Raw genomic sequence first — 17,662 nt, 5'->3', positions numbered from 1 at the left:
CGCAATTGTGGGGTATGATTCGAGGCTGAAAGTGGCGGTACGCTGACGTTGGTGGACGAATGCGTGTAGGAAACAGGCGAGATGGGACGCGTGCCGATTTGGCTGTCAGGGATCTCTTCAGCTCTACAGGCACCCTTCACCCTCAACCATGACAGCATGGTGGGCACTCAACCAAACTTTATCAACTTTGGTACACTACGCCTCGGGCACCACGGCACCACGATCTTAGCAGACAGATGAGGAGTTCATTCAAACGTCGGAATCAATATCGCGAGGCTAACACGGGAGATACACAACCATCATCCCAGTGGTTGTTACCACGCGGGGCCTAAGATGGCGCAATGCTCCGGATCTAAGATAGTATCTACAGATGCAAAGACTCCGAGATCCATCTAAGAAAAGAGAGGGTCGCACAGCTTTCCGCACACGGTAATTTGCAAGGACAGCCCATCATGGCATGCCACATTGTGCCACATCGTCCCACATTCACCGTCTCCCATCCACATACATGGCGCTAGAAAAATCCTAGAAGGGCACTGCCTATCAATCCAGGCCCATCCCGACAGTGATTCGGTGGATGCGTATCCGTCCTACACCATCGTACGCCACATCCGCGGGTCGCCAGGATTCTCGGTTTCTTACTCCTTTTTGATGTACTTGTCAAAGATTTTCGAGATTTCTCGCGCGCTCTTCTTAGGGTATCGCTTCTGGCCACCCTTGTAGTCGACGTAGGTAACGCCGAAACGTGTCGTGTAGCCTTCGGCCCACTCAAAGTTGCTGCAGGTACACCAAGTCAGTGTCCATGACGCTTTACACGGCGTCCGCGGGACCCCAAGCCCGCAGTGTTTGAGGCTAGGAGAGAAAGAATGATCTACCCGGGAGCGAACGCGCAACCGCCATGCGGACAAATAAAGACTCCACCACTCACTGGGAAAGAAAAAGAAACTTCTTGATGACAAGTGGGGGTCAGGGTAGACGTCAAGAAACGGGATTACTCACTCCATGAGACTCCAAGCTGAGTAGCCCCTGACATCGACACCGTCCAAGGTATGAGCATCGGCCAAGGCTCCAATGTATCCCCTGAAGTACTCGCAACGGAACTCGTCGTCGAGCAACTTCTCAAGAGGGAGATCGTTCTCCCCCTTGAGACTGGTTCCGTTCTCCGTCACATAGAAGGTCGGGCCGCCGTACCTATCACTGAGCCACTTGATTAGCTTTCTGAAACCCAAAGGCATTGGCCTCAGCCAGACGGATTGAGTCTCTGGGCCAATCCATTCGCCCTTCTTGTTCTGGTAAAGAATGTCCATATTGCCAACATGATCTTCAGGCTCCGGCTCAGTGTCCTTGTGTCTAATATAATTGGCGCAGTAGTGGTTCATGCCATAGAAGTCATTGCTTCCCTTGACGAGAGCCGCTTCTTCCGGTGTGAAGTCGGGAAGGCGATCGCCCAGTTGCTTGCGCATCGAGTCTGGGTACTTGCCAAAGTACACTGGGTCTCCGAACCAGCAAATGGCAAATTCGATCTTGCGGTCGCAGGCCTCGCGATCCTTCGGGTCTTCTAGATCCCACGGTTCTGTCCAGTCGCCTAGAAACGGCATATCAGCTTGTCATATTCATGCTCAGACGTGAGGCCGATTTTTACTACCCTGGCACGGCCTTCGATATGCGTGGTACCCACACCTTCTACGCGAGCCACGTGCTGGTCACTTACCATTGAGCGTAATCCCAATTTGGCCTCCATCCTTGGCCTTGAAGTCATCACGGTAGGCCTTGACCGCCGCACCATGGGCAATGAGGAGCGAGTGGCCGACGATCCACGGCTCCCGCGAGCTGTCACCTTCAGCGCTCTTGGTCCGGTCACTGCAACGACCGGGAGCAAAGAGGCCGGTGCCATAGCCGAGAATAGAGCTGCACCAAGGCTCGTTGAAGGTGATCCAATATTTTACCTTCGAACCGAAAGCCTTGAAACACACCCTGGCGTAGTTCTCGTAATCCTTCACGAACTCGTCCTTGTTCAGCATGCCCCCATATCGCTTGTGCAGGTTGTCTGGGAGATCCCAATGAAACAGCGTTATCATCGGCTCGATGCCTGCGGCACGGAGATCGTCGACCAAGTTGATGTAGTACTGCAGACCTTTTTCGTTTACGGGGTCGTTGCGTCCGCCGAGCGGTATGATGCGGGACCACGAGAGCGAAAAGCGGTATGATTTTGCGCCGATATCTTTCAAGAGGGCAATGTCCTCGTCAGTGCGGTGGTAGGAATCGCATGCAACATCTCCGGATTCTCCGCCAGCAATCTTGCCCGGGATGCGGCAGAACGTGTCCCAAATGGAATCGGCGCGGCCATCTTCATGCGGTGCGCCTTCGATTTGGTAACTGCGGGTTCAGAAACTCAGTATGTGACAACAATGTGGCGCCCCCCAAACCGTATATCTCCGTTGGCGGGGTACAATTGGGGAGTGGAGAAATCGGTCCTGAGAATCAGACGAACCTGGCTGTTGCGAATCCCCACAGGAAATCCTTCGGCAGATACGACTGCGACATGATGGTTTTGATTGCGGTTCAAGCAGTCTTATTGTCAGAAGGTGCTTACGCTGACAATCTAGAGAAGCAGAAAGCAACCCGCAGCAACGGGACAGGTATACTTCTATATACGTGGACACAGCAAAAGGCTGCGGAGAACGTCCCGCCGTAACCGTCCTCACGCGTCGACAAGACCTTAATCGACGCGCAGTAAGACATATGAGGAACTTGGTACGGCTCCGTCGAGCTCAAGCGGGCTGGACGTCGCATTCTCCGCCTTCTCAATGGCTCCTGGGTCCAGCGACCCCGCTCATAGTCACGATCACTTGAGTGTTATAGCTTCATCCCACATGACGAAGCTACACTTTTACGTCGATTCTGCCCATGAGGGTCCTCGATGATGAAGGCGGTCAGTGGGACTGCGGCCCGTTGATTCAGCCTGCCTATTAACCTGCTAGGCGGCAGCGCGGAAGTCATCTTGGGCGCAAGGTGATGCTTGGAGGAGTGGGATGGCGGGGTATTGGGTTTGGCGGCCGTTTCCCGCGCGACCACTCCATGGCGTCCGTCGACCAAGTCGCGCCGAAGAACATGTTCCTCATCGCCTCATTCGCGAATCTAAGAGCTGATGACGGTCTAAGATGGAGTCGTCGGGAACGATGCTCTACATGTAGTGGTAGTGACGAGGATGGTGGATTGGCAGAGCTCAAAGACGGCGCTATACCCAGTCGAGAAGAGCTTCCGAATGTACAGTATCTTCTCTCGACAGCTTGAGCTTCACTACACTGTCGGAACTACACTGAAGGCTGGTGCAACCTCGGCGCAAGCAACAGCATATAATGTGTGGCTTCTGGGGATGAGAGAGCCATGATACAGTATCGAACAGTCGAATAATTCCCACACGAACCTCCGCGATGCTCTCCGCGCTCCGAACCATCCGATCTCCGACGAGGCGCGCCGTCACACAATTGCGCACCGCCGCGACACAGGCCCAGAAGCGCGCAGGCGATATATCCGACGCTTTCGCATCGCTCTCGGGACAGGAGTTTACGCCTCTGACGCCAGAATATGCGGACCTCAAAAGCCGTCTGATCCGGGGGCACGAAGCCGAAGTGCGAGAATCTTGGGAACGCCTCCTTCGAGATCTGCGCGAGGAGATTCCGCTGATTGTTGAGCGTGGCAGTCAGGTTATCCCAGAGATTGATTTCAAAGATATCGACAATGCGCCCGAGTCTTTCAGCAGTGAGCTGCGGAAGAGAGGTGTCGCCGTCATCCGGAATGTGGTACCAGAGCAGGAAGCGCTGCAATGGAAGGAAGACCTGAGAGAGTACATTCGCCAGAATCCTCAGACAAAAGGTACGCCTGGGCGCATCCCGGAAATATACACATAACTAACCATCCTGCAGCCTTCCCCGCCGACAACCCCCAAGTCTTCGAACTCTACTGGTCGCGCACCCAGCTCCTCGCCCGCGGCAACCCGAACCTCCTCAAGACGCAATCCTTCCTCATGTCCTACTGGCACAGCCTGAACCCACACATCCCGCTCTCCACAAAAAACCCCATAAGCTACGCCGACCGCCTGCGCATGCGCCTCCCCGGCGACGCCAAGTTCGCCCTCGGCCCACACGTCGACGGCGGCAGCGTAGAACGCTGGGACGAAGAAGGCTACGGGCTAGGCAAAGTCTACGACTCTGTGTGGAAAGGGCGATGGGAAGAATTCGACCCCTGGGAAGCTAGTTGTCGTCTCCCTGTTATTTCGGACTTGCACCAAGGCGTAGGAGCATGCAGCGCGTTCCGCATGTTCCAAGGCTGGTTGTCCCTGTCTACAACGGGTCCGTTTGAAGGCACACTCCTCGTCAACCCATTGTTGGCGAAAGCAACAGCATACTACCTCCTCCGCCCCTTTTTCTCCCCTAAACGCGGCGTCGAGCCCGGCGCGCAAACACCCTCCTCCTCATCCACCATAAACACCGCCGATTTCCTCGCCTCGGACAATTGGGAAATGGATAAGACGCAGAACGCATGGGTCCACGGCGCGACACCGGGTCGCGGCCAGGAACTGTCATATTTGCTACACCCGCATCTCAATTTACAAGAGTCGATGATTCATATGCCGAAGGTTAGGCCGGGTGACTACGTAGCCTGGCACTGCGATACCATTCACAGCGTCGATAAAACCCACGCCGGATCCTCTGACTCCTCCGTACTTTATATTCCTGCTTGTCCCATGACGGAAGACAACGCCAATTACCTTGTTCGTCAGCGCGAGACGTTTCTTGCTGGTACTCCGAGCCCGGATTTCGGTGGCGGTGTGGGTGAGAGCGAGCATGTTGGAAGGGTTCAGGCGCAGGATATGGAGGTGTTGGTTGGGGATGAGGGGAGAAGGGCTATGGGGTTGCAAGAGTGGGATAGTGATGCGCAAGGGTTGGGGCCGGGGGAGAGGGTTATTCTGGATCGGGCGAATAAGATTTTGGGGTTTTATGATTAGGGTGTGTGTTGAGTATGGAGGATATGAAGGATCTGAAGGATAATAAATCGCTCTACAAGCACGTCGTCGTCGTTGCAGCACAAAGCCTACGGCAAACGTCACAGAGAGAGTTTTATCAATTCTAGTAGCTGCACACAGCGAGTATAAGGTTTTCAGGAATTATACCTGCATTAAGAACAAAACATAGAGTTACCTGACCGCGTTTTGTCGCCCTGCTCTGCATCAACACTCCACCGTAATGAAGGATATTGAATACATATGTGTGTATTGATGCGGCTTGTTTGGATGTTTGCTTGTGGGATGACTGGTTAGCGTGGTTGTATGGGCTTGCTACGAGAAGCTGAAGGCCTCGAATATCGAGGACCTGTTCCTGCTGTCGTACACGGTACTACTCAGTCCTCGACACGGTCTCTTTTGAATGGCGTCACCCTCATCATCGGTCCGTGCGCTCTTTCTGTGTTTAGAGTGGTGGCCTGGCGCGCCTGCCTGTAGAGAATATATCTTGGTCGTATTCTACCCACTGTCAAGCACCACGCTACCTTACCGACTACACTGGCAGTACTGCAGCCAATCGATCGATACCCAAATCATGCAGACTCCTACAAACCGCATATCGTCTGCGGCTGATCCAAATGCGGTGTCCTTGCTGACTACGCTACCCCCTGAACTTCGTAATTGCATCTACGAATGGCTGTTCAAGAGCGACGATCCAGTCCTACTCCACAATCCGCATTCATTTCACGAGGCAGGACCGTCACTGAAAGTGTATAACGGCTGGCCCGACCCCCAGAAAGCCGATGACCGACGCTTACAAGTGTACTACAGTAGCTACGAGGCTGAAGTTGGAACCGATGACGTCTTCCGACATGATTTCCACGAAGGCCTCGCTTTGCTATCGTCTTGCCGCCAGATACATGACGAAGCCTCCGGGATCCTATACGGCGGCAACACCTTTGTATTCTCTAGAGTGCTTCAACTTCACCATGCGGACGATGACTCTCTGGACACTCTGCACGAAGATGAGGACTACTTCCAGGTCAACTACGCAGCTCAATGGCTAAACACAATTGGATCGCAGTTCTGCTACCTCAAGGATGTCATAATCGATACAGACACGATGTGTGGTTGGGGCCGATGTTGGGGCAATGAGAGGATCGAGCTCCTGCCTCTGGTACGGCTTGTCTGGAAGAATGCGGACTTCTTCAACGTACTCTCATTCGAAAGCACTGGCAGGTTACCAGTCTGTCATAAGCTCAACGGCAAGATGGATGATGGGTCAAAGCTGACGCCCATTGACATCGCAACCTTCCTTAATAACTTGTTTACGGCCTTGGCGAGGGACGACGTTCTCGACATCCGCAAGTATCGCAAGTCTAACCGTCTCATGGATTATGTTAGCATACATTCATTTACTCGATTCCCACCAATAGGCTCTATGGGCTTCCGTTTCAAGGAAGGAGGAGAAGGAAGAGACTCGCGGTCGTTTGTCGTACTTGAACAAGGCAAAAAGCTTCGATGGAAGCCAAAGAAGAAGCATTAAAACCCATTTCATAACCTACTAGATGGGACGCGAGAACGGATAGCAGAGTTGGTATTGCGCCAAACAAACGCAATTACGATTGACTTGACCAAACACACCGTACACGGTCTCGACTTCAATCTCCATCACGCAGGCGTACTCCACCCGCATTCGATAGGAGAAGAGTTAGCACGCCTAAATCAGATCACCATAAAGGTGACGAGTCATAAGATTATTACAGATCTTGAGGACTTCGACAAGCTAGGAGACGATTTCTCTTGCTTTGATCATATTCCGTACGTCCTCAAGATAATGAGAAAATGCTGGCGAACATACAACCCACAAACCATTCTAGTCGAAATTCAACCTCCAAAAGTAACCGTACTATCTGCTATCCGAGTCGACATCAAAGGTTTGATGACTGTACTCCGTACCGATCAACTACACTCCGAATCCAGGATGCGCCTAACACTTATCCCCCCTACGAGCACCGGCGCACCACAACAAGTCACCAACATCTCAACCGCCAAACTCCAGCGGCAGGTCTTCCTCCTCCTCTCCGACGTTATCCTCGTTCACGACGAAGAACTTTCCGAATGCCCCGGTCCATCAACCGTTGAAGCCATACTTGAGGAATTATGGTCTTTCCCCGATCTCTGGATGGATGGCTACGGCAATCTTCTCAACGCCTGTACTACCGAGATGAATGCCCCCATCGCATTCGAATATGGCAAGCTTAGCATGAAGGAGTTGGGCGTACTGGGGTACAGTAGAGCTACCACTATGGATTGGATTCAAAAGATGTTCGAGAAGGCAGATGATAATATCACACGCGCGCATATTGTGCATATCTGGGATGACATGAGGAGGTCGTTGTATGGGGATTGGGAATTGAGGCTTGCACCGCCGGGGTTAAAGAAGTTTGCGCGGCCGGAGTGAGTGAGCGGTGTATGATTACGTTGGTTGGAGATGGTGGCGACGCGGTATCATATGGGTTTGTGAAGGAAAGACAATGGTTCATGTCAAACTGGAGCTGTTGACTATCGCGTACCTGGAAGCATACGATGAATAACGCTTTGTAGATATCACAGTGAGAAACACGTCGAATGCTCCGCGGTGCTGCTTGGTGTTACGAATTCGACACTGAATCTGCCTCTAGTCCGAAGAGCGGAATGACTACACATCTCCATGAATGCGATATCTTCAGTTCGTTATTCACCTTTGCGTATAGTATGGTGGAAATAGCGAATTGCCTTGCTTCCCACAGGAACGGATGCATGCAGGGCTATGACGTGAGTTCTTTGTCACGTTTCAGGATACCAACCTTAGTAGATCGACTGATGCCTTAACCGAGTCCTTAAGGCCGCTTATCCAGACCGTGGAGAACAAAGGAAAGCAGGTACGAGTGCATGGTTTGGCTGCTCGAAAGGTCGCGTGACTCCTTGCAGAAAGACGAATCTTTAACGTCGAAGTCGCGCTTTCCATTAGCACCACATCTGCTTGCGTTTTCGCATTTGTCCGATACCTTTGCGAACCGAAGTAAAATGGAGTCCTGCTACGTCTTCCGTACCTGGGCCGGAGAAACCCTCACTATAGCCTGCGCAATTGGCTTGGTAGCCTCCATCGCAGGCATCCTAGCAGTATACGACGGCAAACCCGTACCGGACTGGGGCGGCGACCTCAATCTCAACGCCCTTATTGCGCTTTTATCAACAGTTCTTCGCGCTCTACTAGTCCTCACCGTCGCGCAGATCATATCGCAAAGGAAATGGGACTGGTTCAACGTCACAAGTGCCCGGCCGTTGTCAGATATCCAGCGATTCGACTACGGTAGCCGCGGGGCTTATGGAGCGTTGCTTCTCATTCCGACTGTTTTTCTCAAGGACTTTGTCACACTGGCTGCGGCGGTCGTGTTGCTACTGTCGTTCTTGGTTGGGCCTTTCGCTCAGCAGGCTAATGGTGCGGCGCCGTGCTCTTTTCCGAGCGCTACGCTCAATGCATCACTTCCCTTTGCGCACACGGTACCTGGAAGTGGTGGCTACATTCCCTTTACAGGTGGTTCAGACGGAGGCCCCACAACTGACCTTGTTGCTGCAATCCTGTCCAGTGTCGTATCGCCCTACGGCATTGAGAACAAGATTCGCACAAGCTGCGCAACGGGAAACTGTACCTTCAGTAATCTGGGTCCCAGACCAGAGCTGGAAAAGGCCTTCTTCGACTCTAATCAGAGCATGCATTCGACCGTAGGAATGTGCAACGTATGCACAAACGTGGCGTCTCTAGTGACGAGCAAGATCGAGAGTACAGAGTGGAGTAACAACACCGTCCACTCTCTGCCCAGCGGCTTGAACCTATCAGTAGGAGCAGGCCATTTCGAAGTCTCAACCATAAAGCCAACTCCCGACCTCACCTGGATGGGCAGTCTCCTGACCGACACCGTCAGAGAAGCATCCAGATGGGCCTACGTCAACGCAACCCTCCTCAACATCGGCAGTACCCCCATCACCGCATCAGTATGCAGCCTATACCCCTGCACACGCACCTACAAAAGCTTCATCAAAGACTCCGAGCTCCACGAATGGGAAGTCCCCTCCTCAGCCATGCGCATCCAAATCTCCGGCGCCCACCACGAAGAACTCGACCTGCCCACTTACAGAAACAGCCTCTCAAATGTGGAATACGAATACACAACACGCCGAGAGCCGTGCCGCGTAGGCCCCTGGACGCTATACGCCGGCGATTTCATCCCCGACGGCACCGCAACAGCGGAATTACAGCTCTTCGACTTTTCGCACGAGAAATATGCGTTTGAGAATATGACGTGGCCGGAACAGTGTATTTACCGGCAACCCGCCGGATTCGTCAAAGCGGTCGCGATGGTTATGAATGACGATATTTTCGATGGGTATTGCCAGTCGTATAAAACTTTTGATTGCTTCAAGAACTGCAAGAATAGCGAGTTTTGCCAGTTGGAAAGCCAGTCCAACTTGGCGCATATAGGCGTTAATGCTGTACTGCGGCCGCTGGTGGAAACGGAGGGCAGCTCGACGCATGCTAATGTTACGAAATTATTCGATGCCGTGGCGAATGCCATGACTAATCGTTTCCGTTTCCAGTATGGTAGCGCTACGGCACGGGATTTCAGCTACGGCGCGCACGACCCGCCGCTGGATGTGGTGTATGGGCTCGCGTGGGAGACGAAAGCGTGTGTGGAAATGAGGTTGAAATGGCTTTTGGTTCCTATTTGTCTTACCGTCGCTACATGCATTCTTTCCGTTTGGGTTAATATTACGAATTGGAAACGGAGGCATAGCGTGCCTATCTGGAAAGATAGTATCTTGCCGCTGGTATTCTACGGACAGAGTATCAAACCGCAAGATGACACGCCCTTGTCTCCGCAGCGATTTGGATTTGGCAGAGAGGCGGGTGGAGACAGGGCGGATGGACTCATGGAAGCGAGTAAAATGGCTGCGGCTAGTCGCGATATCATGGTGACTTTCCAGTGGCCAGATAGCCCACGAACGGACAAGTTTGAGGACAAGCGTGGCCAGGGTGTGAGTTCGGCTGCGGCTTTGGCGAAGGAGTGTAATGTCGCGAGTGTTCCGTTGAGGAGAATGGATATCTGGGGGAATATTGTTGTGAATGGTCGGAGGGATAATTTATGAGGAATGATATTTCTTGTATTACTTTCTGTTGGCAAAGAAAGAAATGAACTGTGCGAAAAGCTTTACTCCTCTGCCATCTATAACCCATCCATCCTCTCTTAGCGACAATACGCATCAATCTGGGCGTCAGACAGCGTATGACTCCCACCCGCACATCTATACCCGCTATGTTGCTTGATCCACATGTACCCCATCGGACATGGTCCCATTACCTTCAGCTTCTTCTGCCTCTCCATCTCTTTTTGTCGCGCCTTCTCAACGGCTGCCAGTTCCTCATCGCGGCGTCGCCTCTCCAGTTCCGCTGCAATACGCGCTTGCTCTCGGACACGCCGCTCCTCCTCGTCGGCAGCAGCCTTCTCAGCACGGATGAACTCCTTGATCTGCTCTTCGTACTGTCGCTTCTCTTCTTGAAGCTGGCGGTATTCGTTTTCTTTGGCCACCATAGCGTGCTTGTCGCGGTCGAGTTGCTCCCATACTTCGTCGGAAACACCGGCATCGCGCTTGACTTTGAAGATGGAGGCGAACGGGTCTTCGGGCTCTGTCGCGGGGTCAGGCTTCTTTTCCGTTGGCTTCTTCTCATCTTCCGGTTTGTCCGTATTGGTGCCGGCTGTTGGTGGTGGGGCTGCGGTGTTCGTCGACGTGTTTGTGCCTTGCGCACTAGGCGGCGTCGGGTTCTGAGTCTGTGGTGGGGGCATGGGGCGGTTGGGCATTCGCTTCCCTGATCGGCTCGTGCCTGCTGCGGCATGCCGCCGTGAACGTTCGTCTATCATGTCTTCCATAGTACGGATGATAATAGGTTCAGTGAGTACGAGGCTAGTGATGGGAGGCACGGCCGTAGAGATGAGTGCTTGAAACATGCTCTTGGCAAGCGACTTCACATCGCGAGCGTTACCCCAGGACTCCAGGACTGATAGCCTGCCAAAAAGGTCCAGCAGCTGCTGGCGTAGTTGCGATGATGGCGGATCGATAACGGAAAGGTCGAGCGGCGCTTTCTTCTTCTTCTGCAGATCCGAGAGAACTTTGACAAGCAGCTTCAGACAAGTTTCTGGGTCGATGTGCTTGAACATGACTGTTTCGGGAAAGCGACTGGTGAGTCCGGGGTTCATGCTCATTAGTCGGTCAATATCCTTGTCGTAGCCAGCCAGAATGACGACGAGCTTCTGCGCATACTTGGGTTTGGTGAGGCAGTCGACTATCTCATCCATTGCTTCGGTCGCGAAATGGCCTTCCGCAAGACGATAGGCTTCATCGATGAAAAGAACTTTCCCCAGGGCTTTCTCCATGAGTTTCTGAACCTTCGGCCCAGTATGACCAATGTACTGGCCGATCAGGTCGGTAGCGGAACATTCTTCCACTTTCGCCTGACTGAGGAAGCCCATGTCGTAGAATATCTTGCCCATCTTTGCAGCCGTGGTAGTCTTGCCGGTACCTGGCGGCCCCTTGAATAGGAAGTTGAAAGGTATCTGCTCTCGAGGATCCATTCCAAGAGCTTTCATGTTGGCAGCCGTGGTTTGGTAACCCTGGAACTGCTTGATCAGATCCTCGCACCCTACGACATCTTGGAACAGAGCCGAAACTTCGGTGGCTGCACGAGTGCCGCGGTCGAAATCAGGATCAAAGTCGACAGCTTCGAAAGTGCCAAATTGCTTGACTTTGCCCGAGGAGATGTGCTTCTGATGTAACGCCTTCGCGCGATCCAGGAGGATATCGACCTCGCCTGCGTTGCCGAAGTTTGGACGGTTGCGCGCGCGTTGAATGACCTCCATGGCGACCTAGATTGAAACGTGTTAGTGAGAACACATCAAATTTGATATGCAACCTTACCTTCTTGGCTTGGTCTTTCGCATCAAATCCAATCCCCTTGAGCTTGAAGTCAAAGATCTGACGAATCTCAGCATCATTGAAGTCCTCAAACACGAACGCGGATTCCAGTGGGAACCGCCTCGCAAGACCGGGATTGACATCTCGAAACATGTCTTCCATCTGGTCCTTGTAACCCAGCAGCAAAACGCATCGATCTTCGCCTGCCGTGCTTTGGACTTCGGCAACGATGGTGTCAATGACTGCAGCTTTGAAAGGGTCACCGCCGTTGGGACCGCTAGCTTTAGCAAGCATGTAAGCCTCATCGATGATGAGAACCTTACCGACAGTAGAAGCCAGGATGGCTTTGGTGTTGGCTTCTGAGCCTCCTATGACGTTCCCGACGAAATCTGCTGGGTTCTTTACGATGACCTCGCCAAGCGAAAGAAGCCCAATGTCAGCCAGAACTCGACCGTAGAGTTTGGCCACGGTGGTCTTTCCAGTTCCGGGGGAGCCAACGAAGCAGCGGTTCAGCGAATACTGTATAATAGGCTTCTCCTTCAGTTCGAGCTGGTAGTTGGTCTGTATCCCGTCGAGAAGTACTCGCACCGACTCTTTGACTGAGGTCAAGCCAGTGAGCTTTTGCAGCTTTGACCAGGCAGCGTTGTTCTTGAGCACCGACGAAGGCTCCGGACCAATCAGATCCTCCTTGGTAAGAAGGTAGTCATCTGGCATCGTGCCAGCTTTTCTTGCTTTACGCAGTCGTTTGGCTTGTCGTTCGGTAATCTGTGCGATCTTGTTTTGGACTTCGCGGGCGTTACCGAAGCCATCACGGCCTCGACCACGACCAATGCGCCGCGCAACGATACGTACGTAAAGGCCTTTCATGCCGTCTTCGATCTTCATGCGTCCGGAGTACTTCTTGTCAATGTACTGGCAGAAGATTTGTTGTAGCTCGCGGTCTTCGTAGTCCTGGAACTCCATTCGGATTGGTATGCGGCTCGGAATGCCAGGGTTGTGGGAGAAGAAGGCTTCCATCTGCTTGTGGTAGCCTGCGAGAACAAAGACGACCTTGCCTGTCAAGTTCTCCATTTCTGCAAGCAGGTAGTCGAGCACCGCTTTGCCGCCGGGACTGTTTCCAGATACCAGTTGATACGCTTCATCGATGAAGAATACACCACCTCCTGCTTGGAGTATGTCATCAATGTGGGTCTTGCAAGCGGATACGCCGTCATTTGCAAGAGCTGATCCAGAACTCTCAATGAAGTGGCCACCAGGCAAAGCTCCTACCTCAACTAGGAACTTGGCGTAGTGCCTAGCCACAGTCGTCTTTCCTGTCCCAGGATTGCCTAGCAGGGCAGCACCGAAACGCTCCCCTTTAAGTGATACACCTTGACGTACGACCGTATCGACTTTGGCCTTGATCGCGAGGAACTGCTGCTTGACGGATTCAAGCCCTATCATAGGTACCAGAGAGTCGAGAGCTTCGTTTTCTGCACCCTCAAATTTCTTCTGCCATTCCCACTCATCTCTGGCTTCACTCTTGTCCCAATCAGGCTGGTCCTCGTCCGAATCCGACGACGTGGATTCGTCATTGGTCGGGGTATCGTTACGGTGATCAGTCGTTGTACTTGGCGCTGGTTTATCGCCTTGTTGTTTGGTAGTATCGGATGGTGGAACCGGCGTAGTAGTAGATGTCGAAGGTGCTGGCACTGGAGCGTTTTTGGATTTCTTGACCCTCTCCTGCAGGTTGCGAAGATCTTGCTTCTTCTGCTCCAGCGCTTGCTGGCGGTCTCTTTCCTCGGCCTGCTCTTTCAGAAGGCGCTTCTGGTGCTCCATCTCTTCCTCAATCTCGACTAAACGAGCGGCATATGCACGTTGTTTGGCCTCTCGTTGTTCGTCTAGCTCGTGGTCGCGTTGCCGCTTCTTTTCCTTGGCTCGCACTTCGGCTTCACATTTCCGACAGTGCGCTGGCGCCTTGTCATGGCACTTTCGAGTGGTCTTGTGCTTACTAGGGCATGTTGAGGAGATGATGACATTGCAATCCATTCGTGAATGGTCTTGCAACTGATGACATTGACGGGGACAAGCATGCAGTCCGCAGTTGAGTAGTTTGCCACATGGTTCAGAGCAGCCGCCGTCTGGACACACCGTATCGAATTGTTCTTTCTCGGTTAGAAGCGCGGTCTTTTCGGGATGCTGCTCGCATTTGACAGGAAAGCCGTCGTAGACATGGCCGTCTCGCTTCAGCTGGTCCATAAGCGGTACCCATACTTCCTTGCCTTTGCGACTGTTCATGAAAGTGTCTGCGTTGCCGATCATGATCAAACCGTTTCGCGCTCGTGATAGCAACACGTTGACTCGTTGAGGAGACGACATGAAGCCGATATCCCCAGCATCGTTACTGCGTGTGAGACATGCGATTACGATATCGCTCTCTTCACCTTGATAGTTGTCGATAGTTGAAATGCGAAGCTTGCGTTTGGAAATGTTCGCGCCAGCCGGCGTCATCAGACCCGCTTTGATGAGCTCGTAGGAATCCAGATCGTTTAAAATGGGGTCATTGTCCTTAGACAAAGTGTTCATCAACAGGTATAGTTGACCCAGGTAAGGCGTCAGCACCACAATGTCTTCCGTACCGTAGCCCTGCTGACCAAGGTACCGCACGCATTTCAGCACCATCTCAGCCTCGTACAAGTTTTCCTTGCTGGACTTAGCACCTCCATCGCGGCCGTCGGCAATCTGTACCGCGTTGAGCTCAGGGCGCGAATGTGACACGAATATAACGTTGCTTTGAAGACCACGTAAGTTCGGTCGACCTGAAGTCTTCTCCGCGTCTTCCAATTCCGGATATGTGAGCGACCGAACGAGGGACGAGATCTCAGGGCGCATACGATGCTGCTTGCTGAGCGTGGTATGTGGAACTCCGCTGAGCACGAGACGTTCGAACAGAGAGACATTGAGATCGTAGCCATCTCCTTTCTCTACAGTCAAGGCATAGTTGTTGACTTTTGGCCGCAGCTGTTTGTGATCGCCGATCAGGATGAGCTGCTTCGTGGTTGGGGTTAGAGCTGTAAGCACATGACTCTCCAGGATCTCTCCAGCTTCTTCCACCAGAACAATGCCTGGTGAGGCCTTGCGGATCTCTTCGGTGTACATGGCAGCTGCTGTGGTAGTGCATCCGATGATGCGTCTCTGACTGAGCACGTGAAAGTTCTTCTCGCGAAATAGTCGAACGACCTGGGCACAGCATTTGTTGTACTTGTTGGCAAGTGTGCTTATTTCGGTGACCCGCTCTTCAAGGATCGTCTTGTTCCACTGCGCCTGAAGTCCAAGACGGATCTGCGGCGGAACATTCCAAACGTGTGGATATGTTTGCATCGCATGACCAAGGAAGATGCCAGCGTCTTCTCCATTGACCCATCTCTTGACTAGGTAGTACTTGTCGATGCGTTTATTCTTTTTCCCCATAACTGTCATACCGTCTTTATTGTCGGGCACAACAAACGCATCGAAGTATTCTGAATCATCCGAGAACTCTAAGTAGTCTAGGAGCATCTGCTCATTGAGACGCATAGACGTAAAAGATGTCATCCTCCTGACTAGTGCGTCATGGTAAGATTCCGCTTCTGACTTTTGGTCTTGAATCATGGTCCATGTTTGTCCCGTCATCTTGTAGTTATTTGGTTGTTCTCTGATGGTCAGTGCGCGAGTGTTGGCATTCGACTTTGATCCCAGCCGCACGATCGAACTAGCAGGGATGCCGGCCTTTTGGATATCTTCCAGGAATTGATCCAGAGCATGATTCGTGTAAGTGAGAACGAGCATCGTCTCATTGGTACGATCGTGCAATATCTTTGCGATGAGTGCTCCGATGAAACTTTTGCCTGTACCTGGTGGGCCTTGGATCAGACTGACTCTCTTTACTAGACCAGTCAGCAGTGACTCTGCTTGGGCCTGGTCGAGCTTGATTGGATGAGTGCTTCCAATGATGTCTTGAAGGTCCTCTTCCCAGTGGTCGCGAATGGCGTTGACAGTCTTTGTCGGTTGGATGCCGGACGGGGTTTCCGCGGAGTCTGGCGTAAGACTGAGGAGCTGGTCTTCCAGTGGCAGTTCAGTCAGGTCCTGAAGACATTTCAGGACAGGCTCATACGCAAATACAGCAGTATCTACCTGCACAAAGCAAAGGTCAGATTGGAGCTTGCATGCCATCAGCACTTTGCCAAACGAGCTGGCGTCGGCCACTCGCAGCACTACAACAGCAGGTTGCTTCGCAAGGAGATCTTCATCACGGTCCACAGTTGCAAACGCAACAATGTTACCGTTGCTGATGAGACAGCCCAGTGACTGATGCTTCAGGACGTTCTTGTTGTCGGCGAGGAACTTCTTGCGGTTCGCGGGTTTGACGTTGCGCAGCTGAGGAACGTCGTCTGGACAAAGAAGCTGCAGCGAGCAAGGCTTGGGTTTCGCCTCTGGTCCGCAGTCGATACCGGCATATTGCAGGTGTTCGAGAACCACTTTACGTCGACCTTTCTTCTGACCACTGGCAATCTGGAAGTCGTTACGTAGCTCCCCGAGAAGATCCTCGCGGAGTAAGCGAAATTGGTTGTCAACATGGGTAAGACCACGGCTCTCCGGGGTGACAGAGACGATGGAATCAGCGCGTCTGTAGAATGGATGCTCGGAAGATGCGAATTCGTCTGGCGTCGGTAAGAGCTTGATCTTGTGGATTTGCGCGAAGTCGTTGTCGTGTCGCCCACCTGGGCCGTCGACAGTCTGGTCGGATGTGCTGTCGAGGACATGCTTGATCTTATGCCCAATGTTGCGGATATCTAGCGAGTCTGAATCGATGAAAGATGCATTCTTAGTGACGCGTTCTGCGACATCTCGCACATCTGGAATGTCCTCAGAGCGACTGTATAGCAGCTCGAGTAGCAGCCACGCGAACGCGCGAGTGCCATCGCTGGAAAGCACGTGACCATCATGCGCGTTCACAAAGGTGTTCCAGAATGTAGGAGGCTGGACAATCTGTTCGAGGACGCGCTGTAGAAATTGGCCGCCGTAGAGTTGCTTGACAGGGGGCTGTGCCAGATGAGTGATGACGGCGGTTGCCCACCCGTTGAGGAACGCGCTATCCCCGGTGGTGCGGAAGGCAACGCCGACGGCCGCTAGCCCTGCCGAAGACGCGATCAGACACTCAACACACTTCGACGCGTCTTCTTGAGCACATAACGCCTCCAAAAATCGATTACTGTCGCCCGCCGTCTTGATTTCGCGACGACCATGGATGATAGCGTTGAAGAGCTTCGTCAACCCTGCGGCACGCTTCGCGGCGTCCTGGTCCGCCATGGATGAGGTTTGTATCGTGTAAGGTATCAACTGTTGAGAAAAGATTTATCAAGACAAGCTGATATCTGCCGCTATTCCATCGCTCTTCAGAGGGCGTTTGGTTCTTTTGAGCTTTCTGAATGGGTAGCCGGGAGGCCGCACCAGACCCCAGCGCATGCGCGATGATTCTCTGATAACGGGCTGTGCGAATGATTGGAAGAGACTCACACTTTGTTATGCGGCGAGGCATCAATCTTTGTCTGCCTGCATGTTCTGGTGAGCTCTGGACGAATTGAGGCCTACAGGCATGCGCTGTGCGACCTGCATGTTGAGCAAACAGCG

The 17,662-nt window shown here is 52.7% G+C and overlaps 6 protein-coding genes across 6 annotated transcripts; 4 read left to right on the top strand and 2 right to left on the bottom strand.

Moving 5' to 3' along the window:
• Positions 1-638: 638 nt before the first annotated feature.
• On the bottom strand, positions 639-2,544 carry J4E83_008237 (uncharacterized protein; the record flags this gene model as incomplete). Its single annotated transcript, XM_049335134.1, has 4 exons — positions 639-777; positions 1,000-1,585; positions 1,712-2,376; positions 2,492-2,544. The coding sequence occupies 4 exons, from the start codon at positions 2,542-2,544 to the stop codon at positions 639-641; spliced, it is 1,443 nt and encodes a 480-aa protein (XP_049185673.1).
• Positions 2,545-3,434: 890 nt separating this feature from the next.
• On the top strand, positions 3,435-5,008 carry J4E83_008236 (uncharacterized protein; the record flags this gene model as incomplete). The annotated part of the gene is made up of 2 exons (XM_049335133.1): positions 3,435-3,876; positions 3,927-5,008. The coding sequence occupies 2 exons, from the start codon at positions 3,435-3,437 to the stop codon at positions 5,006-5,008; spliced, it is 1,524 nt and encodes a 507-aa protein (XP_049185672.1).
• A 589-nt stretch (positions 5,009-5,597) lies between these two features.
• Positions 5,598-6,548, top strand: J4E83_008235 (uncharacterized protein; the record flags this gene model as incomplete). The annotated part of the gene is made up of 1 exon (XM_049335132.1): positions 5,598-6,548. The coding sequence occupies one exon, from the start codon at positions 5,598-5,600 to the stop codon at positions 6,546-6,548; it is 951 nt and encodes a 316-aa protein (XP_049185671.1).
• Positions 6,549-6,839: 291 nt separating this feature from the next.
• On the top strand, positions 6,840-7,466 carry J4E83_008234 (uncharacterized protein; the record flags this gene model as incomplete). The annotated part of the gene is made up of 1 exon (XM_049335131.1): positions 6,840-7,466. One exon carries the CDS (start codon positions 6,840-6,842, stop codon positions 7,464-7,466), a length of 627 nt encoding a protein of 208 aa, XP_049185670.1.
• Positions 7,467-8,071: 605 nt separating this feature from the next.
• Positions 8,072-10,192, top strand: J4E83_008233 (uncharacterized protein; the record flags this gene model as incomplete). Its single annotated transcript, XM_049335130.1, has 1 exon — positions 8,072-10,192. One exon carries the CDS (start codon positions 8,072-8,074, stop codon positions 10,190-10,192), a length of 2,121 nt encoding a protein of 706 aa, XP_049185669.1.
• A 126-nt stretch (positions 10,193-10,318) lies between these two features.
• Positions 10,319-17,341, bottom strand: J4E83_008232 (uncharacterized protein; the record flags this gene model as incomplete). Its single annotated transcript, XM_049335129.1, has 3 exons — positions 10,319-10,348; positions 10,405-11,964; positions 12,017-17,341. 3 exons carry the CDS (start codon positions 17,339-17,341, stop codon positions 10,319-10,321), a joined length of 6,915 nt encoding a protein of 2,304 aa, XP_049185668.1.
• Between the last annotated feature and the right edge of the window lie 321 nt (positions 17,342-17,662).

Source organism: Alternaria metachromatica (assembly GCF_023757995.1).
Source record: "Alternaria metachromatica strain BMP 0045 chromosome Unknown scaffold_23, whole genome shotgun sequence".
Classification (NCBI taxonomy): domain Eukaryota; kingdom Fungi; phylum Ascomycota; class Dothideomycetes; order Pleosporales; family Pleosporaceae; genus Alternaria; species Alternaria metachromatica.
The sequence above is the reverse complement of the archived record's forward strand: the minus strand, read 5'-3'. Positions and strand labels throughout refer to the sequence as shown.